This window comes from Leptodactylus fuscus, chromosome 7 (assembly GCF_031893055.1).
Source record: "Leptodactylus fuscus isolate aLepFus1 chromosome 7, aLepFus1.hap2, whole genome shotgun sequence".
NCBI classification, from domain to species: Eukaryota; Metazoa; Chordata; class Amphibia; order Anura; family Leptodactylidae; genus Leptodactylus; species Leptodactylus fuscus.
In genome coordinates this window covers 97,239,067-97,255,526 of record NC_134271.1, presented here as the reverse complement: position 1 = coordinate 97,255,526, position 16,460 = coordinate 97,239,067, and the positions used below count along the sequence as shown (strand labels likewise).

Below are 16,460 nucleotides of genomic sequence, written 5' to 3'. Positions count from 1 at the left end.
GGACTACTGATCGCATTGACAAGCAGTGAGCAGTGAAAGCACATGGACCCCATAGACTATAATGGGGTCCGTGTGCTCTCCACACGAGTCATGCAGACAGGAAAGTAGATCATGAAGTACTTTTATGTTTGCATGTTCCATGCGGACACTGTGCGGAAAGCACACAGACCCCATTATAGTCTATGGGGTCCGTGTGCTTTCATAAGTGCACCCCTTGCCAATGCGTTCTGTATTCCATTCGGGGATGGGGGGTTCCCATGCGGGCTCCCCAAACGGATCACCGAACACAAATGTGAACTGGGCCTAACACGCAGAAGTGTTGCAGTGTAATATAGTAATGAATGATCAAAAAAGATATCAAAAATTACATTAAAATATTTAAATATATTTTAACATGAACAAAATGCAAAAAAATAACCTCTCATAAACTGTGCCCACACAGACTCTTTTTTTTTTTGCAATTTTGTGCATATTTGGGCTTTATGGAGTGTCTCTTCTCTTATCTTACATATATGGGCACAGTACAACTACTCTTTTCCTACATATATGGGCACTACACAATAGTGCTATGAGCTCCATGCTCCATCATTCAAGCTTCAGCTGATTAGGTCTACAGCAGGGAGGTTCATGAAGAACAGAGTTGGAGACCTCACTACAGCCTGACGGAGGTCTGTGGGAACACGGTTAGGTGGGTGGGCACCTATGAAATCTCTGAAAGAGGCCCACTAATGTTTGTCGTTCTGAGCTATTAAAGGATCATAAAAACAGGCATAAAAATGGCACATGAACATATACAAACAGAAAACCTTTCATTTATATATCATTGTCGTAGCCGTATTCGGCTATATCCTGGATCAATCAGTCAGTCCAAATTAAATGAGCATGTTTGTGCACAATTGCTAAGAATGAGATAGACACTGAGTTTCCGTATCAAACCAGCCATGCTCAGTTCCTTAGCCCAGCTCAGCATTACTGGCTCTTTTATTGAAAGTCCACACACTTTAGAAACAAAGAAGGGAGTGGTTAATGCATCCTTTTGGCATTCCTGAGTGTTGTCCATCTCTCATTGGCTTCAGACCTCTGACATCCAGCTGGGCACCACCTCCTTGCTGTAACCTGAAGACTTCTGCCTCTTCTACCACGAGGCAGAAGACAGGATATAAACTCCATCTTGGATTCAAAGTCCTTTGTCTCAGAACTGTAGGAAAAATTAGTATTTCCAAAACACATAACATACATTCTTATAAAGTATAAGAATCTTGATTCATGTTCTCAGACTTAACATCATTATCCATTTCAATGTTCAATGGAGTAATTTTGGTTCTGGTACCATTTCTAGGCAGATCACTTTAAAAAGTTTGGACTTGTGAGGGCCCACAATCTACATACAGTCAAGGACATTTGGCAGCTTTAAAGGGGCTCTATCATCAAAATTATGCTGTAAGAGCCCCACATATATGTGAATAGCCTTTCAGGCACCGCAAATGTTATTTTAAACCTCCCCCCCCCCCCCCGTTTTAAAATAAAACCATCAAAACATATATGTAAATCATACCTATCGTGCACGCTGGGTGGTCCTCCATGGTCCGAAGTCATCTTGCTGTCACGCCTTCCTCTTCTTTCTTTTTCCAGCGATGTCCTCCTGTCCTGGCTGTTCCCCGCCTTGATCTTCTGATCTTCTTGTGTTCAAATCCCGCATGTGCGCAATAGTGCTCCCTCCGGAGCGCTACTGCGCACGCGCTGGCACCATTTTTGTTGTAGTTCTAAGTACCCCTTAGAAGTACGCGAGTGTACTGCAGATGTGCAGTACGCTCGTCAACTTCTTCATTCCCGAAGAAAAGAAGATGAAGGCAGTGAAGAGCGAGGACAGAAGGGTGTCGCTGGAAGAAGAAAGAAGAGGAAGGCGTGACAGCATGATGACTTTGGACTGTGGAGGACCTCCCACCGTGCGCGATAGGTATGATTTACATATATGTTTTTATGGTTTTATTTCACGCATATGTGGGGCTCATACAGCATAATTTTGCTGATAGAGCCCCTTTAATCTACCCTTGCATAAAGCACTCTATTATATATGATGCAATGTTCTTACCTTTACTGCTTCTGGACTGGTTGTCAGAATTTCTACCTCGTGTAGAACATTGATACGCACAACTGGGCCATATTTCTCAGTCCTGGAGTTTTTAAAAAAATTAAATTAAATTCAGTATTTTCAATCAGATTCATATAATTCAGTTTGCAGTTGTTGCTCATACTTGCCAACTCTAACAACACTCGTCTGGGAGGCTTCCAAAAAAATCGCCAGACCTCTCAGACTCCTACAAGAGTTGGTAAATACTCTGGGCAGCAATGTCCTGGTTACAGAGTTGATATAATGATAAAGCAATGGAGCCATCAGTCCCCAATCAACCATTCGCCTAGTGTCTCTGCTACCACTGGCTGTAACTCAGGCGGGTATGATGATGACATGGCAGCTTTTACTCTGAGCCACTGAGAGCAGAAACTGGAGAAGACCTGTTCAGAGGGAACGGTGAGTATTTCCTTTTTTTGGGCATTTTACTGTGTGTATATGGGGGCACAAGAAGGCTCTATAGAGTGTGGGGGACCACAAGGGGGGACTATATTGTGTTTGGGGTACAATAAAGCAATACATTGTGTATGGGGGCACAAGAAGACACTTTATTGTTGTGGGTCTGACAAACCGATTAGCTGTTTAAAGAGGCTGCAGCATTTTAGTGCCTCTACACTACTTACTAAGCTCAACTTATTCACTTGAATGGAACTGAATTGCGCACCAGCCATATGAACATGACATCACATGCAAAGAACACCTCTGGCACTTCTAACAGCTGATTGGTGGGTTTCTTAGGTGTTGGATTCCTGCTGCTCTCCAATAGGTGATCTATCGTAAAGGGATTATCCCATGAAGCAAACATGGCAAAACCTTTCACCTACTGCGCATTCAGCCTGACTGCACCCAGGCTCGAATGTGGGAGTGACTGATAGTGAACAGCTGTACTTTGGCTTTCTCCGGCGCTCCCACTGAAGGCAATGGGAGTGCCAGAAATAGCTGAGGACAGTCTCCAGTGAAAAAGGAGAATGAGGGTGCTGGTCCGCCACCAGTCAGCCCACAATCATCCTGGCTGAGGTCAGGCTGAATGTGCAGTAAGAGAAAGATTTTCTCATCTTCGCGTTGTTTGATAAAGAACAGTTAACATCAATGAATAATTCTGGAAAAAAATCCCTTAATATAATAAATACCATCTCCATCAGAGATACAGTATACAGTATGTACTGTAGATACTTAGGCTTGCACATGGACCTTAGAGTTTTACTTGCTTTAAAGCATGTGCTGTTTTTCTACACCAATGAAAATGACTAAAACGCCTCAAAAAAATGCAAAACACAAGAGTGGGAAAAAAGGGAGTAGAAGCACAGATTCATAATACAACCCATAGGTCCTTTTTTACGTACATGTTCTATTTTCTGTTTTCTATCGACAGCAAACAGATATATTGATTTTCTGAATGTGTAGTGTCAGTGGCTCATCTGTTTGTCATGTATGTGAAAAAAGAATAAACCATTTTTAGAAAAAAATGCTATGCTTTTTACCGAGTTTGTAAAGTGAAATACAGACAGAAAACGGGTGAATACTGTACTTTTTTCACTTACCCATAGACTGTAAAGGACATATAGAATAGTAAAATAGGCCAAAATTGTTATATGTAATGAGCCGCTAATAGAATGGGAATAATTAGAACAAAATCAATGTGTATGAGATATGGACAGTACACGTATGTAAATAACAGACATGTGAATAATTCCTTAGACTGTTGATGTACTGTATTTAATCAAAACTGACATATCCACAAAACTATGGAGTTTAGATGGTTGTAAATCAACACTGATACGGTGCAAAACACCACATAATGTGTCTATCAAGGCTGTATCTACATATCAGATTTTGGCTTGCATTATTCAAAGCCAAAACTAGGTCTGGGGCAAAGGAGAGTGAACATACAAAATGTAGGTGTTATTTTTCCTCTTTCTTTTGACTCAGGTACTCTGAATAGTTATTGCTCCCAATGTATTTAAAGGATTGAACTCTTACATAACTCACCATTCCAAAAACAAGTCATATACAAGTTGGTTATTGCTTTCTAACTTCAGTATGGTGGGCAAATGTCCAAAGAAAAAGCTGGAATGGCAAAGAAATCACAGTAAACTTACATTACACATTATATCTGAGAGTTCACAGCTAACATTTAAGGCTGTAAAAGATAGAAAAACACCGAGCACACTTTATAGTGTAGCTAGTCTATTCACCTTTTTAGATAATTGTAATGAATGTATCAGACCTGGTGACCTCTCACCTGGTTTGGTTGTGAGAGCGTTCACAACTCCGTACTAAGGTGTATATGATACCAGGTATGGGGAGCCGCACGTCTCAAAGGCACTGGTTGTGTCAACCGGGGAAACAGCAGAGGAATAGGGCAGGACGGCGCTCACAGGTCCAATAGATTTTATTAATAAGAAGAATTGCACTTCTTATTGCAATTCTTATTAATAAAATCTATTGGACCTGTGAGCGCCGTCCTGCCCTATTCCTCAACATTTAAGGCTGAGATTACATGGTGCTTTCCATAAAACACAAAGCTTTTTTATATTAAAGTACAATTATTTTTTAAAAATAAAAAAAGCAAAAGCATTGTGGCAAAAGCATTTTGGAAATTTGCACAAATAGAAAGAGATGTACAGTATGATGACTGGTGGAGGCCTGGCTACTAGGACTTCCTAATGCCATCCCCTTTAAGCTCTCATTGACCACCTTTATGTTTTTAATAGATCCCAGGTGGAATCATAGTTGATAATCCGTAAAGTGAGGGAAAGGTGAGACTGGACATTACAGCTCCTCAGATTTCCACCATTAGGCTGCATGCACACGGAGTTCACCATTGAAGTGAATGGGAAGTGTTCGAGAACCGTCCGCAGCGCCCGCGTGTACGGCTGTGAATGAGTATTTTTACAAGTCCGGTATGACTCCGTGTGCATGCAGCCTTAATATGTCTGTGTACTTATGTGCTCGTCACATAACCATGGACTGTTTATTAAATGACCATGGACTGATCTCATCTACTGGGAGTGAACAGAATGAATGACAGCAAGCAGAGCTCTAGAGCACAAGTAATTAAATTAGTAAAATTAGGCTGTATTCACACAGAGTAACGCCAGGCGTTTTTTGTGTGCTTTTTGCACATAGTGCAAACGCCGCGCTATTTTGTGGTGGCGTTGACCGGCGTTAACGCGGCATATACGCGGCGTTAACGTGGCGCTATGTGCAAAAAACACACAAAAAACGCCTGGCGTTACTCTGTGTGAATACAGCCTTAAATAGTATTATTGTTTAATTATCTATCTAAATCTATTTAGGGCACCATTGGACACTTCTGCTGTGCTCATTTTTGTATATTTACTGTTGCCACTTGCATCATATATTTTGTATAATTTTTTAATGTGGTAATATTAAAGTTTGTATATTTTATTCATTACTAGCTTTTACCCGCGACTTCATCTGCGGTGATTTGAGAATTGGGTGGACACAGATGTGTGAACTCAGGACTCAGGACAAAGAGCAGGGCAGCTTATATATGGAGCAGCTGTCCATAGAAGAATGTGTGCTACGAACTTACCGCTGAGCGTGGTGATCGTGGAAAGCAGGAGGATCGTGGAAAAAGCAAGCCAGGTAAGGTAAATTTGAGGGTCGGGATGACTGTGGAATGGCAGTGTGCGGCCCAGGCTGTGTGTGTGCTGTAGTGACCTGTACGCAGGAAGTGTGCGTGCGGCCTCCTCAGTGCAGTGTAGTTCGTCTCACTGCCCAAGCAGTGTCGCGCTGATGTTCAGCAAACATGGCGGTCCAGGAGCGTCGGCTTTGGTAGGCTGCTGAGGTATATTACTGTAACGTGACTGTGTAAGGTCAGCAAATACATGTAAATGACATTGAGTGGGGTTAGGGCTACCCTTGAGGCGACAATAAGGAGTGTGCAGGTAGTTTGTGGCTGGAAATGCAAAGAAGTGTGTGTGATTCTACAGCTGGGGTTGGTAGTCCTGCTTTTGTGACTCTCCTGGCAAGTAAGTATGTTGTTTAGCGGCACTAAAAGTGCCTATGTTTCAATCCCAAGCGAAAACTACGTTTGTGGAAAATTTCACGCAAATCCGTCCAGGCGTTTTAGCGTGATTGAGGAACAAACATCCAAACTCGCAAACATCCAAACATCTAAACACGCAAACTTTCACATTTATAATATTAGTAGGATGAATCTTGGTCTTTTATGACCTCATTATTTTGAGTGTCTGTTTACTTTTTTTTTTTTGTTTCTCTATATTTGTTTTTGGTATAGACTCGTTATTTTTGATGTAGGACCTCTATTTGGGATCACACTATGTGTATAAAAACCACGTTTTTTTCTTCCCTCTCATGTGCTAAGTTTTTATCAGTTTAGACTTGCAAAGTGTGCAAACCGCACTAAATTTGTCATGTAACTGGCGACACTAGGCACCTCAGTGGCGGTAGTTTGGCCAGGGGGTGACGCTAGCCTCCTGTGTGACAACTTCGTCATCCTCCTCTTCCCCCATCAATATACGCTGCTATAAGCAGACATGAGTGTGCACTGACTATCCTGCTGGTAGGTTCTGCTCCTATGCCCGACTCCTCAGCGTACAATGCGTTATCCATGATGGCGATGAGGGATTCTCGTATTACACACAGGAGCGGGATTGTAACACTCATGAGTGCGTCGTCACAACTGACTCTCTTGGTGGAATCCTCAAAGACACGGAGAGATCTCGCATAAGTCTGGCAACATGAGCGAGTTTTGCATGAGTGGCTAGTACACGGAAAATCTTTGGCCTTGCTGCCTCTGGACATGCCTCTGCCTCTAGCCACCTTTTTTGCTGCTGCACTTGCATCCACATCTACACCGCTTTCGCCCCTAGACATCACCCCAATCCATGCCTCTGCCTCTAGCCACCTTTTTTTCCTGCTTAGCTTACCTCCATATCTACACTGCTTTTGCACCTAGACATCACCCCTGTCCGTTTAGGGTCGGTGGCCTCGTCGTCCACCAACTCCTCTTCCAATTGCTCACTCTCCTCTTACTACAAACCGCACATGACAACAGCCTGCCCTGATAGCAACTGTGTCTCATCATCATCACTGAGGATGGAAAATGCTGGTTGCAGGTCCACAACCACAAAATTGCCAGGTGGTTGTGGATGCTCCAGTGTTTGGGCATCAGTATACACAGTTGTCTGGTAGCTCCTGGGATTTGGGAAGTAGTTCAACAGATGGAGAGAAAGTCAAAGGACCCGAAAAGAGATCCTGGGAGGGGGCAAGGGTGGGATGACTCTGTTGGGAAGATTGGGCATGTTGGGAGGAAGGAGGGTCAGACTCTTGGGTATGAACACGACTGCAGGTAGTGGCTGACTGGCTGGTGGAAAATCAGCTGGAAGCATTATCCGCTAGCCATTGTAATACCTGTTCCTGGTGCTTGGACCTGGTCTGCGTTGTACCCTGCACCCTGCTTAACGCAGCTGTCATATCAGGAATTGTGATGAGCACATGCTAATGTTTCTTGTCCAGTGTAAAGGATGGGACAGGATTTCACATAAGTCTGCCACCCATGGAAACTCATGGTGCAGAAACTGAGGGAGCTGACTTTGATGAACCCTGGGTTTTGGAGATGGAACTCCATCAAAGGTCTCTGCTGCTCACACACCCTGCTCAACATATGGTATCTAGAGTTTCAGCGTGTGGTGACCTCGCACAACAGCCGGTGCTTCGGGCAGATGTAGGCGTTGCTGGAGTGTATTGAGGCTAGCAGCAGCTACTGTAGACTTTCCAAAGTGGGTGCACAAGTGCCACACTTTAACCAGTAGCTCATGTAAATTGGGGTACGATCTTAGAAACCGTTGCACCAATAAGTTGAAAACGTGGGCCAGGCATGGACTGTGTTGGAGGCTGGCAAGCTCCAGATCCGCTACCAGGTTTGGTCCATTATCACAGATGACAAAAATGCCTGGCCCCAGGTGCAGCGGGGAAAAACACATTGCCATATCATCCAGGATGGCATCCCTCACCTCGGAGGAAGTGTGCTGTCTGTCCCCCAAGCTGATGAGCTTTTAGCACGGCCTGCTGATATCTCCCCATGCCAGTGTTGCAGCGTTTCCAGCTCGTAGCTGGGGTCGATTTAACGGCGGAGGAGGAGGAGGGTGGTGTTTCAGCACTCCTGCCAGAAATATTGGGCAGGGAGACAAGGCAGGCCGCCACAGTTTGTGACCCGGTCCCAGCCTCAACTACATTCAGCCAGTGTGCTGTGATTGAGATGTAGCGTCCCTGGCCGCATGCACTTGTCCACGCGTCAGTGGTCAAGTAGAACTTTGTGCAAAGTGCAGAACTTAGGGCCCACCTGATGTTACAGGACACGTGCTGGTGCAAGGCTAAACTCACCCTAAGGGCCAAAAACGCTGCTGGTGAATTTTGTTCAGTTCCAAAGGACTCTGTGTTTAGATTTGGCTTAGTCGCAGCTCCAGAACATGCCTTTGAAGGCAAGGTTTCCTTTAGTGGCTCCATCTCAGCAGGATGATGCTGGTGAAGCTTGGTTAATTGGTGTTGGAAGGGAAAGTGGTTTCTGATCCATACTATTGTAGAGTAAAGAAGGTTTCCAAGTATTTCTCAACTTTCATAGAGATTCTATTGAGTATGGAAAGTATCTAGTTGATAGGCTGTGATATTGAGGTAATACTGGGACATGGGCGCGTTAGATGCCCCCAGGCATGCTTCCCCTGCTGTCCCAGTTGCATTCTAGAGGTGTTGTCATCATTTCCTGAGGTGTCATAGTGAACTTGGTGGTCCTCCTGAGTCGAATGGTGGGTTCCTGCTTCTGAAACTAAGCATTTTTGCCCATAGACTATAATAGGGCATATAATATTGAGCGACTATTCGAAATGAATAACAAATATTTTACTGTTCGCTCATCTATATTCCTTACCTTTCTCTTGGGGGTCCAGGGATGTGATCATACTTCAGATGTTGGTAATGGATGTATCCACAGTACAGGAGGAAACAGATAACAACCAGGGCCAGGAACAACAGAAGAACCCAGGAAATGAGGCCCAGCAGATCCATAGTCACTAAGCGGACTGTATAAAAACTGTGTCCTCGGGCTGACTGTTATGTAATGCTATTCAGCCAGGCTGGACGGGAGAAGGAGGGCAGGATTGTCTCTGGGACAGACCTTTGTATCTGATAAAAAGATTGCAGTGAAAGTCTTGGCTGTAGTTCAGAATCTGAAGTGGGGCCCTGACTGGTAACATTATACATAGTTCTGTTCATTGTATGTCACTCATTCATATCCTATCTATTATATTGTATCTCTGCTATTGCAGATACTTTATGAGTTACAAGATTAGATCTGAAATTAGAAATAAAGCTTCTACTTTTAAAATGGGAATGCATGTCTTGTGTATATATTCCCTAAGGCTGGGTTCACATCTGCATCTGGTATCCGTCATTGCAAACCATTTTAAGAGAAAAATGGTTTGGCACAAAAAGGATTCCAAATGGTTACACAGCGGATACCCGAATCCGTTTTTTTAAAGTCCTGCATGTCTGACTTGAAAAACGGTTTCACGGTGGAGATGCTGCATTCGGTCACTGGCTGTTTACTTTAAAACCCATTGAAATGAAAGAGTTTTTAAACTGACCACTGGCAAGCTGTCCCTATGAAGTTTTTTTGGAGATTTAGGCCAAATCATATCGGACAGGTCAAAGTGCAAGTGTGAACGCTGCGTTAGTCAGTGGGTGTCCGTTCAAAAAAACTAGCTGCTTGTGTCAGTTTGTGTCCATTTTTGACCAATACATCTTTTTTTCTTCCCTCTACTTCATTGAGCATGCGCAGAGGGAAAAACTGATTGCAAAACGGACAAAAACTAATTGCTATCCGTTTCTAATCAGTTTGTAATCCGTTTTCCATAGACTTCAATGAAAAAAAAAAAGGATTGGTTGCTGTCCATCTTTATTTTTTATTACAGAGACAAAGTCTCACAAGATCTACTTTTCATTCTACTTTTCTCTCCGCACAAAAAAGCTGAAACCAGAAGGAAATGGCACAAACTGATACATGCAGATTACTTTTAACCCTTTAGCAACCCTTGACGCTCTCCAACCATATCAGCTGAATCAGTCAGCCATCTTTCTCCTGCCTTGCTCTATGCTATGCTATGCTGGCTGGAAGTACTACGCAACAGGCTGTAGTATAGCCCGGCCTCACTATTCCCTCCCTGAACAACCTCCAGGGATCAGAGAAGACTCCCTAGTCTCCTGCCCGCTCCAGAATCCTCTGAGGGGATCTTACCAAAGCTCTACCCCCACTCACAGTTGAACACCTGTCACAACTTACCTTACTAAAATATTTAACCTCTGTCTCTCTTCTGGAATTTTCCCATCCTCCTTCAAGCATGCTGTTATAAACCCACTATTGAAAAAAATCCTCCCTGGACCCGTCCTGTGCTGCTAACTATCGACCCGTCTCTAACCTCCCCTTCATCTCTAAACTCTTGGAACGCCTGGTTTATTCTCGTTTGATCCGCTATCTCTCTGCTAACTCTCTGCTTGACCCCTTACAATCTGGTTTCCGCACTCTGCACTCTACTGAAACGGCTCTCACAAAAGTCTCCAATGATCTCCTAATGGCTAAATCCAATGGTGACTTCTCTCTTCTTATTCTTCTGGACCTCTCTGCAGCGTTTGACACTGTTGACCATTAACTCCTCCTCACTATGCTCCGCTCAGTCGGCCTCAATGACACTGCGCTCTCCTGGTTCTCCTCTTATCTCTCAGACCGCACTTTCAGTATATCATTTGCCCCTGCTACCTCTTGTGTCACCCCCTCTACCTCATAGATTGTAAGCTCTTGCGAGCAGGGCCCTCAGTCCCATTGTGTGAAGTAACTTTATTTGTAATTTATCTTTGTCTGTATTTGAACCCTACAAATTGTACAGTGCTGCGGAATATGTTGGCGCTATATAAATAAAATTTATTATTATTAACAGCCCATATAAAGGAACAAACACTTTCTCATCCCTATAACAGTACAAATTCCTATGTAACAGAGGTTATACAGCTGCTCCTGGCATTACAGTCAAAGGAAAGTCGATCACTCTGGTTAGGCAAAAGGAAATATATGATAATTCAAAACATAGGACAATAGGTCACAATTAACATTTTCCTTCATGTGACCTTCATCGGATCATCCTACTGTTCAATGGGGTCTTGCATAGTAAAAGCATTATTTAAATTTTTTTAGATTATGAACCCCATATAGGGATCACAATGTGCATTTTTTCCTTATCAGTATGTCTTTGTAGAATGGGAGGAAATCCACGCAAACATGGGAAGAATATACAAACTCCTTGCAGATGTTGTTCCTGGGGAAATTCAAACCCAGTATTCAAGCACTGCAAGGCTACGGTGCTAACCACTGAGCCAGCGTGTTGCCCCTAGTGAAAGCATTATTGTTGAGCTCTATCGTGTGTGCAGACGCTGTTGCAGATCCTTTTGATTTATTTCTATAAATTCTGTGATACTAAAAAACGTTTTTGAAAAATACAAATATAATGTTTATGTGCAGTTAATTTTAGTTTTTTAACAAAAAACGCAAGAAAAGTATTTAGTTTTCAGTTCTGTTTCAGGTACAGGGATCTTTGCCCCATCTAGACAGAGAGAACATAGACAAAATATTGGGAACACACATCAGAATACAGACCAGTATTAGAACTATGGTGGTCTACCAACAAACAATTTACATTGTGAGCCCTTCATTGACAACAACTGATAGTGTGAACTCATAGCAAGTGTATAGGTAGCCATAGTATGGTAAGTCCCACTAAGGTACTCCCTAGTGCCTTCAACCATATCAACTTATTGCAGAATGACCCCTCACAAGAGATTGTTGCATGAGGGACTCTGGCCCTACATATCCTGTTAGTACATTACTTGACCATATACAAAGATGGACGAACGCTCCCCTCCACATCTGACTAACATCTGTTTTACATCATATTATGCTGATGCTTTCACAAGCCCACAAGTGTTTGTTTTTTCACATATTTGGACATTTCCCAATGCCTTGGCCATAGAAAGGCAGACACACCAGGGGATTGATTTTCTCCCCTTATCTTTCCTTCTACACTTTCCTCCCACAACTTCTTTCTTTCTTGTGTTTCTTACTTGTGATGTCAAAATATGTTTGATATTCCTCTCAAACAGCACTGGGGCATCCCCAATGCTGCCAGAGAACTCTCTCCAGCGCCGCCTCCATCTTCGTCAGCAGCGTCCTTATCAGCCTCTTCTTCCGGCGGTAGCTTGTAACTTCTAGGCCTCGGGCCTTCCACAGAGCATACTGCGCATGCTCACAGGTCACAAGAAAATGGCCGCTTACAATACTATGCAAGCGGCCATTTTCTTGTGGCCTGTGGGCATGTGCAGTCTGCTCTGCCCGAGGCCTAGAAGTTACATGCCACCGCCGGAAGAAGGAGAGGAAGAGGACGCTCCTGATGAAGATGGAGGCGGTGCTGGAGAGAGTTCTCTTGCAAAATTGGGGACGCCCCAGTGCTGTTTGAGTGCTAGGGCCCACCCCCAGTGCTGCGGGAGAGCTAATTTGCATACTGAAAGAAACCGGGATTGTAGGCAAACGGCGGCGTTGAGAAGATAACGAAAGGTAGGAGAAGAACAGTCTTTCTTAAGGCTATTCTGACGTGGTGCCTAGAAAAAAATTGTGTCTGCATTGCTGTCAGGTCTGAGCATTGTGTGGGCATTGCTGTGTTTTACAGCTCCTGAGTAGAAGCCATATTTACAGTGCCAACAACCCCCCTTCCCCGATAACAGTATGATAGAAGTTGGCGAGGAGTTAATCCGGGGCGAGGGAGGATATAACTGGTTGCAGTCCACTATAGTGAATGAGACAACATGCAAAGACTGGAGACGGAGCTAACCAAGGAACTTCCAAGCTGATCAAGTAACTAACCACGCTGACCATGGAACTTTCTGTAAAGCCAACAAAGGCAGGCTAGCTTGGAGGGGTCTGCAAGAGAGAGAGAACTGAAGAAGGTCTACTTGTTTGTTGAAATTACAGCAAGTACCTTGTTCTTGCATGCATTCCCTTATCCTTTCTATCCTGAATTTTGCCAGTGAAAACATTAAACATAACTGGTTATCAGTGCCTGTGCATGAATCTGATGTTTAATCTCTAGCTTAATATTGTAGAGGTGCCTTGTTCTTATCTGTCAAAAATGTCATTTCAATGGGAGGCGGCAGGATTTTGACATGAATTTTGCATCAAAATCCTGACCATTTTGCCCCGTGTGAACTAGTCCAAAGGCTATAAACCTAGATTACTCCTTGCACCCTGTCAGCAGTCTATATGGTTGTATGACAGCCTGTACTCTGTAGGCAGGTGCGGTGGGAATACAGTGTGCTAGGTTGTATACCTCCAAACCCCACCTACAGTATAAGACTTGTGGAGACTGGAATGTTAAGGGTGTACTCAGTGTGGCTGGGTGAAACTATCCATTTGTTGGGAAAAACATTAAAAAAAAACAAAAAAACAGTGCTTCATTGTTTGATTCAGTATCACCCGGGGGTCTGTTCCAGCATAAGTCCTTGCCGCACAGTGGTTACAGGAAAAGACCCAGGACGTCACTCACATATGTCACCAGAGAGTACGTGGAGCCCATGCTTTTCTTGTACTAGTTTTGATCATATTCAAGGTATTACTAAGTATTAGCAGCTGGAATTGTTTTCAGCTATCATTCATGCCAATTTCTGGTGTAAGCTCTAATAAATTTGGTGGGGTTGTGGGGACCAAACCTGTCACTAACCTGTGCCCGTTCACCATCCACTTTTCAGAAAACTGATTAGTCTTCAGCTTTAAAGGGGCTCTATCACTGGATTTTCGCTATTTTAGATAAACATTTGCCTAAATAGCCTATAAAAAGGCTAATCAAGTCCTGCTAATCATTTGTTAAAAGACCCCTATGTTTTAATGAATTACCTTTTAAATGTATATGTAAATGAGCGCTCTGTGCACTGTGGGCGTTCCCATGCACCCCTCACGTCATACTCTGTTCACGCCCTCCTGTCTTGGTTCTTCTATGTAAGTCCCTCCTCCTCCTTTCGATTCACTGCCTCCAACTGTCTCTTCCCTGCTTCTGGAAAAGGACCTGTAATGACGTCACTACAAGTTCCTTTGTCATCTTCTAAGTAGAGATTTATGCAGAGCAGGGGCTGAAGCTCACTGTGTCTATCATAGCATAGATCTACTTTGCACATGGAGACCTGTGATAGACACAGGGAGCTGCAGCCCCTGCTCTACACAGATCACTACTTAGACGACGAAGGACCTTGTAGTGACATCATCACAGGGACAAGCCAATCACAGAGCAGTAGTGACGTCATCATAGGTCATTTTCCAGAAGCAGGGAAGAGACAGTTAGAGGCTGCGAATGGAAAGCAGGAGGAGAGACTTATATAAAAGAACCAAGACAGGAGGGCGTGAACAGAGTATGATGCGAGGGGTGCACGGGAAACGCCCACAGTGCACAGAGGGCTCATTTACATATATGTATAAAAGGTAATTCATTAAAACCGGGGGGGGGAGGTTCTTTTAACAAACGTTTAGCAGAACTTGAATAGCCTATAATATTTAGGCATATGTTTATCTAAAATAACATGACTAAGTGTGCACGACAAGTGCAGACCAGTTTCATATGACAAAATTTGCAGCTGATTTTGAGACTTTTTTTCAAATTAAAATCAACTCCAAATTCCATCTAAAATCTGCCTCCATTCATTTCGATAGGGTGCTGTTCTCAATTTCACGAGAATACCGTGTCCTACCACCAAGGGCACGGGAAATGTGGTTCTAACCGCAGAACTTTATTTTCTTTGGATACTTACCTTATCTTTCCTCCTGATGAGCTTATATCAACACTAGATTAGCAAAACGTGTTGAGGAATGTATGGTTTTAGAGGAATGTATAGTTTTACCGGACGAGACTTAGGTCAGCTGGGAGTCCACTTATTGCTTGAAGGTTATTCTCATATGGACTCACTGGTGGGGCTCTTTTGTATATGCCTAGTGCCATCACAGCAACCTTGCCATAAGATCCATAATGGTTGACTGCAGGACCTTTTGGTAGTCTGAATAGCCTGCTACCACTTAGCTACATAGTAAGGGCCCCTTCACACGGCTGATACGCTGGCTGCTTTAGAACGTGTAAACGTTCCGTAGCAGCGGCGTCTAAAGCAGTTCCCATTGTTTTCTATGGGAGCCGGCATACGTGCGCTACCCATAGAAATGAATGGAAAAAGCAGCCCATTCATTTCTATGGCGAGCACGCGTCTGCCGGCTCCCATAGAAAACAATGCGATCTGCTTTAGACGCCGCTGCTACGGAACGTTCACACGTTCTAAAGCAGCCAGCGTATCAGCCATGTGAAGGGGCCCTAACAGGCAATTTTTGACCAAAGAATATATAATCAGTATCAGTGGGAAAGCAGTTTTGTGAGGTTGGGATGTGTTATTATACCTTCCTAAAGATAATAGTTTCGAACTGAGGAGCCCCCTGAATTAAATTTATCAAGAGGACTAGACATTATTGTCTTTGTTGTTTTAATCAGTATTTATTAAAAGTTATGTTTTACTCCTACAGTGATTTTTTAGTAACTCTTGAGTAATTACCCGACAGTGAAATCTGCTGGATTTTGGGTTGCGGGTTGCAAATTGCATGCAACTTTACAGGCATAGGTCTCAATAGAAGTTGCATGCATACCTGCAATATAGTATTTTTAACAGCCAAATAGTACCTCTTTAACTGTGACAACAAACTGCAGACAAATCTTACATATACCTATGCAGCTTGATGTTGTCTGACCAATTGCCATGAAACTCTAACCTGAAACTAATAACCCTTTGACATATGTGCCTGTGTTAGGCCAGAGCCACACACATCATCTTTATCGCAGTTTAAAAAAAAAATATATATATATATATACACAGGAGATAAAATAAGTCATCTATCATGCTGCAAGTCTATGGTGGGATCAATTGTATGAACAATCCCACCATCAACATATCCAAGTAGACTGCCCAATCAATTATTTTTTTTTTTTAAACTCGTTTTATTGAAAAAGATGTAACAATGAAACAATACACTCAGGAGTACACATAATCAAAACATACAAAATAAAATACAATGAAAAGGAAAAAAGTCTAAACAAACAAAGATCTACCACACCGCCATCCCGACCCAGGCTAAACCCACCCCGCCTACAAAAGACGGAACAGAGAGTAAAGCAGTCCAGACAAGGGGGAGTACAGCATCATCCGGTGGGTAACCATCTTA

General features: G+C 43.3%; 1 protein-coding gene across 3 annotated transcripts in view; it reads right to left on the bottom strand.

Annotated features, from left to right (window-relative positions):
- Positions 1-9,197, bottom strand: part of LOC142213953 (cholesterol 24-hydroxylase-like) — a 137,011-nt gene extending 127,814 nt beyond the window's left edge. Inside the window, exons 1-3 of one of the 3 annotated variants that reach the window (XM_075282586.1) lie at positions 9,048-9,197; positions 4,121-4,198; positions 2,093-2,174 (exon numbers count right to left, since the gene is read on the bottom strand). In XM_075282586.1, coding sequence (XP_075138687.1) covers positions 2,093-2,174; positions 4,121-4,198; positions 9,048-9,184 — 297 coding nt within the window. In that variant the 5' untranslated portion in view covers positions 9,185-9,197. The remainder of the gene's footprint in view (positions 1-2,092; positions 2,175-4,120; positions 4,199-9,047) is intronic. The other 2 variants (XM_075282587.1, XM_075282585.1) reach the window with 2 other exon arrangements.
- Positions 9,198-16,460: the final 7,263 nt, after the last annotated feature.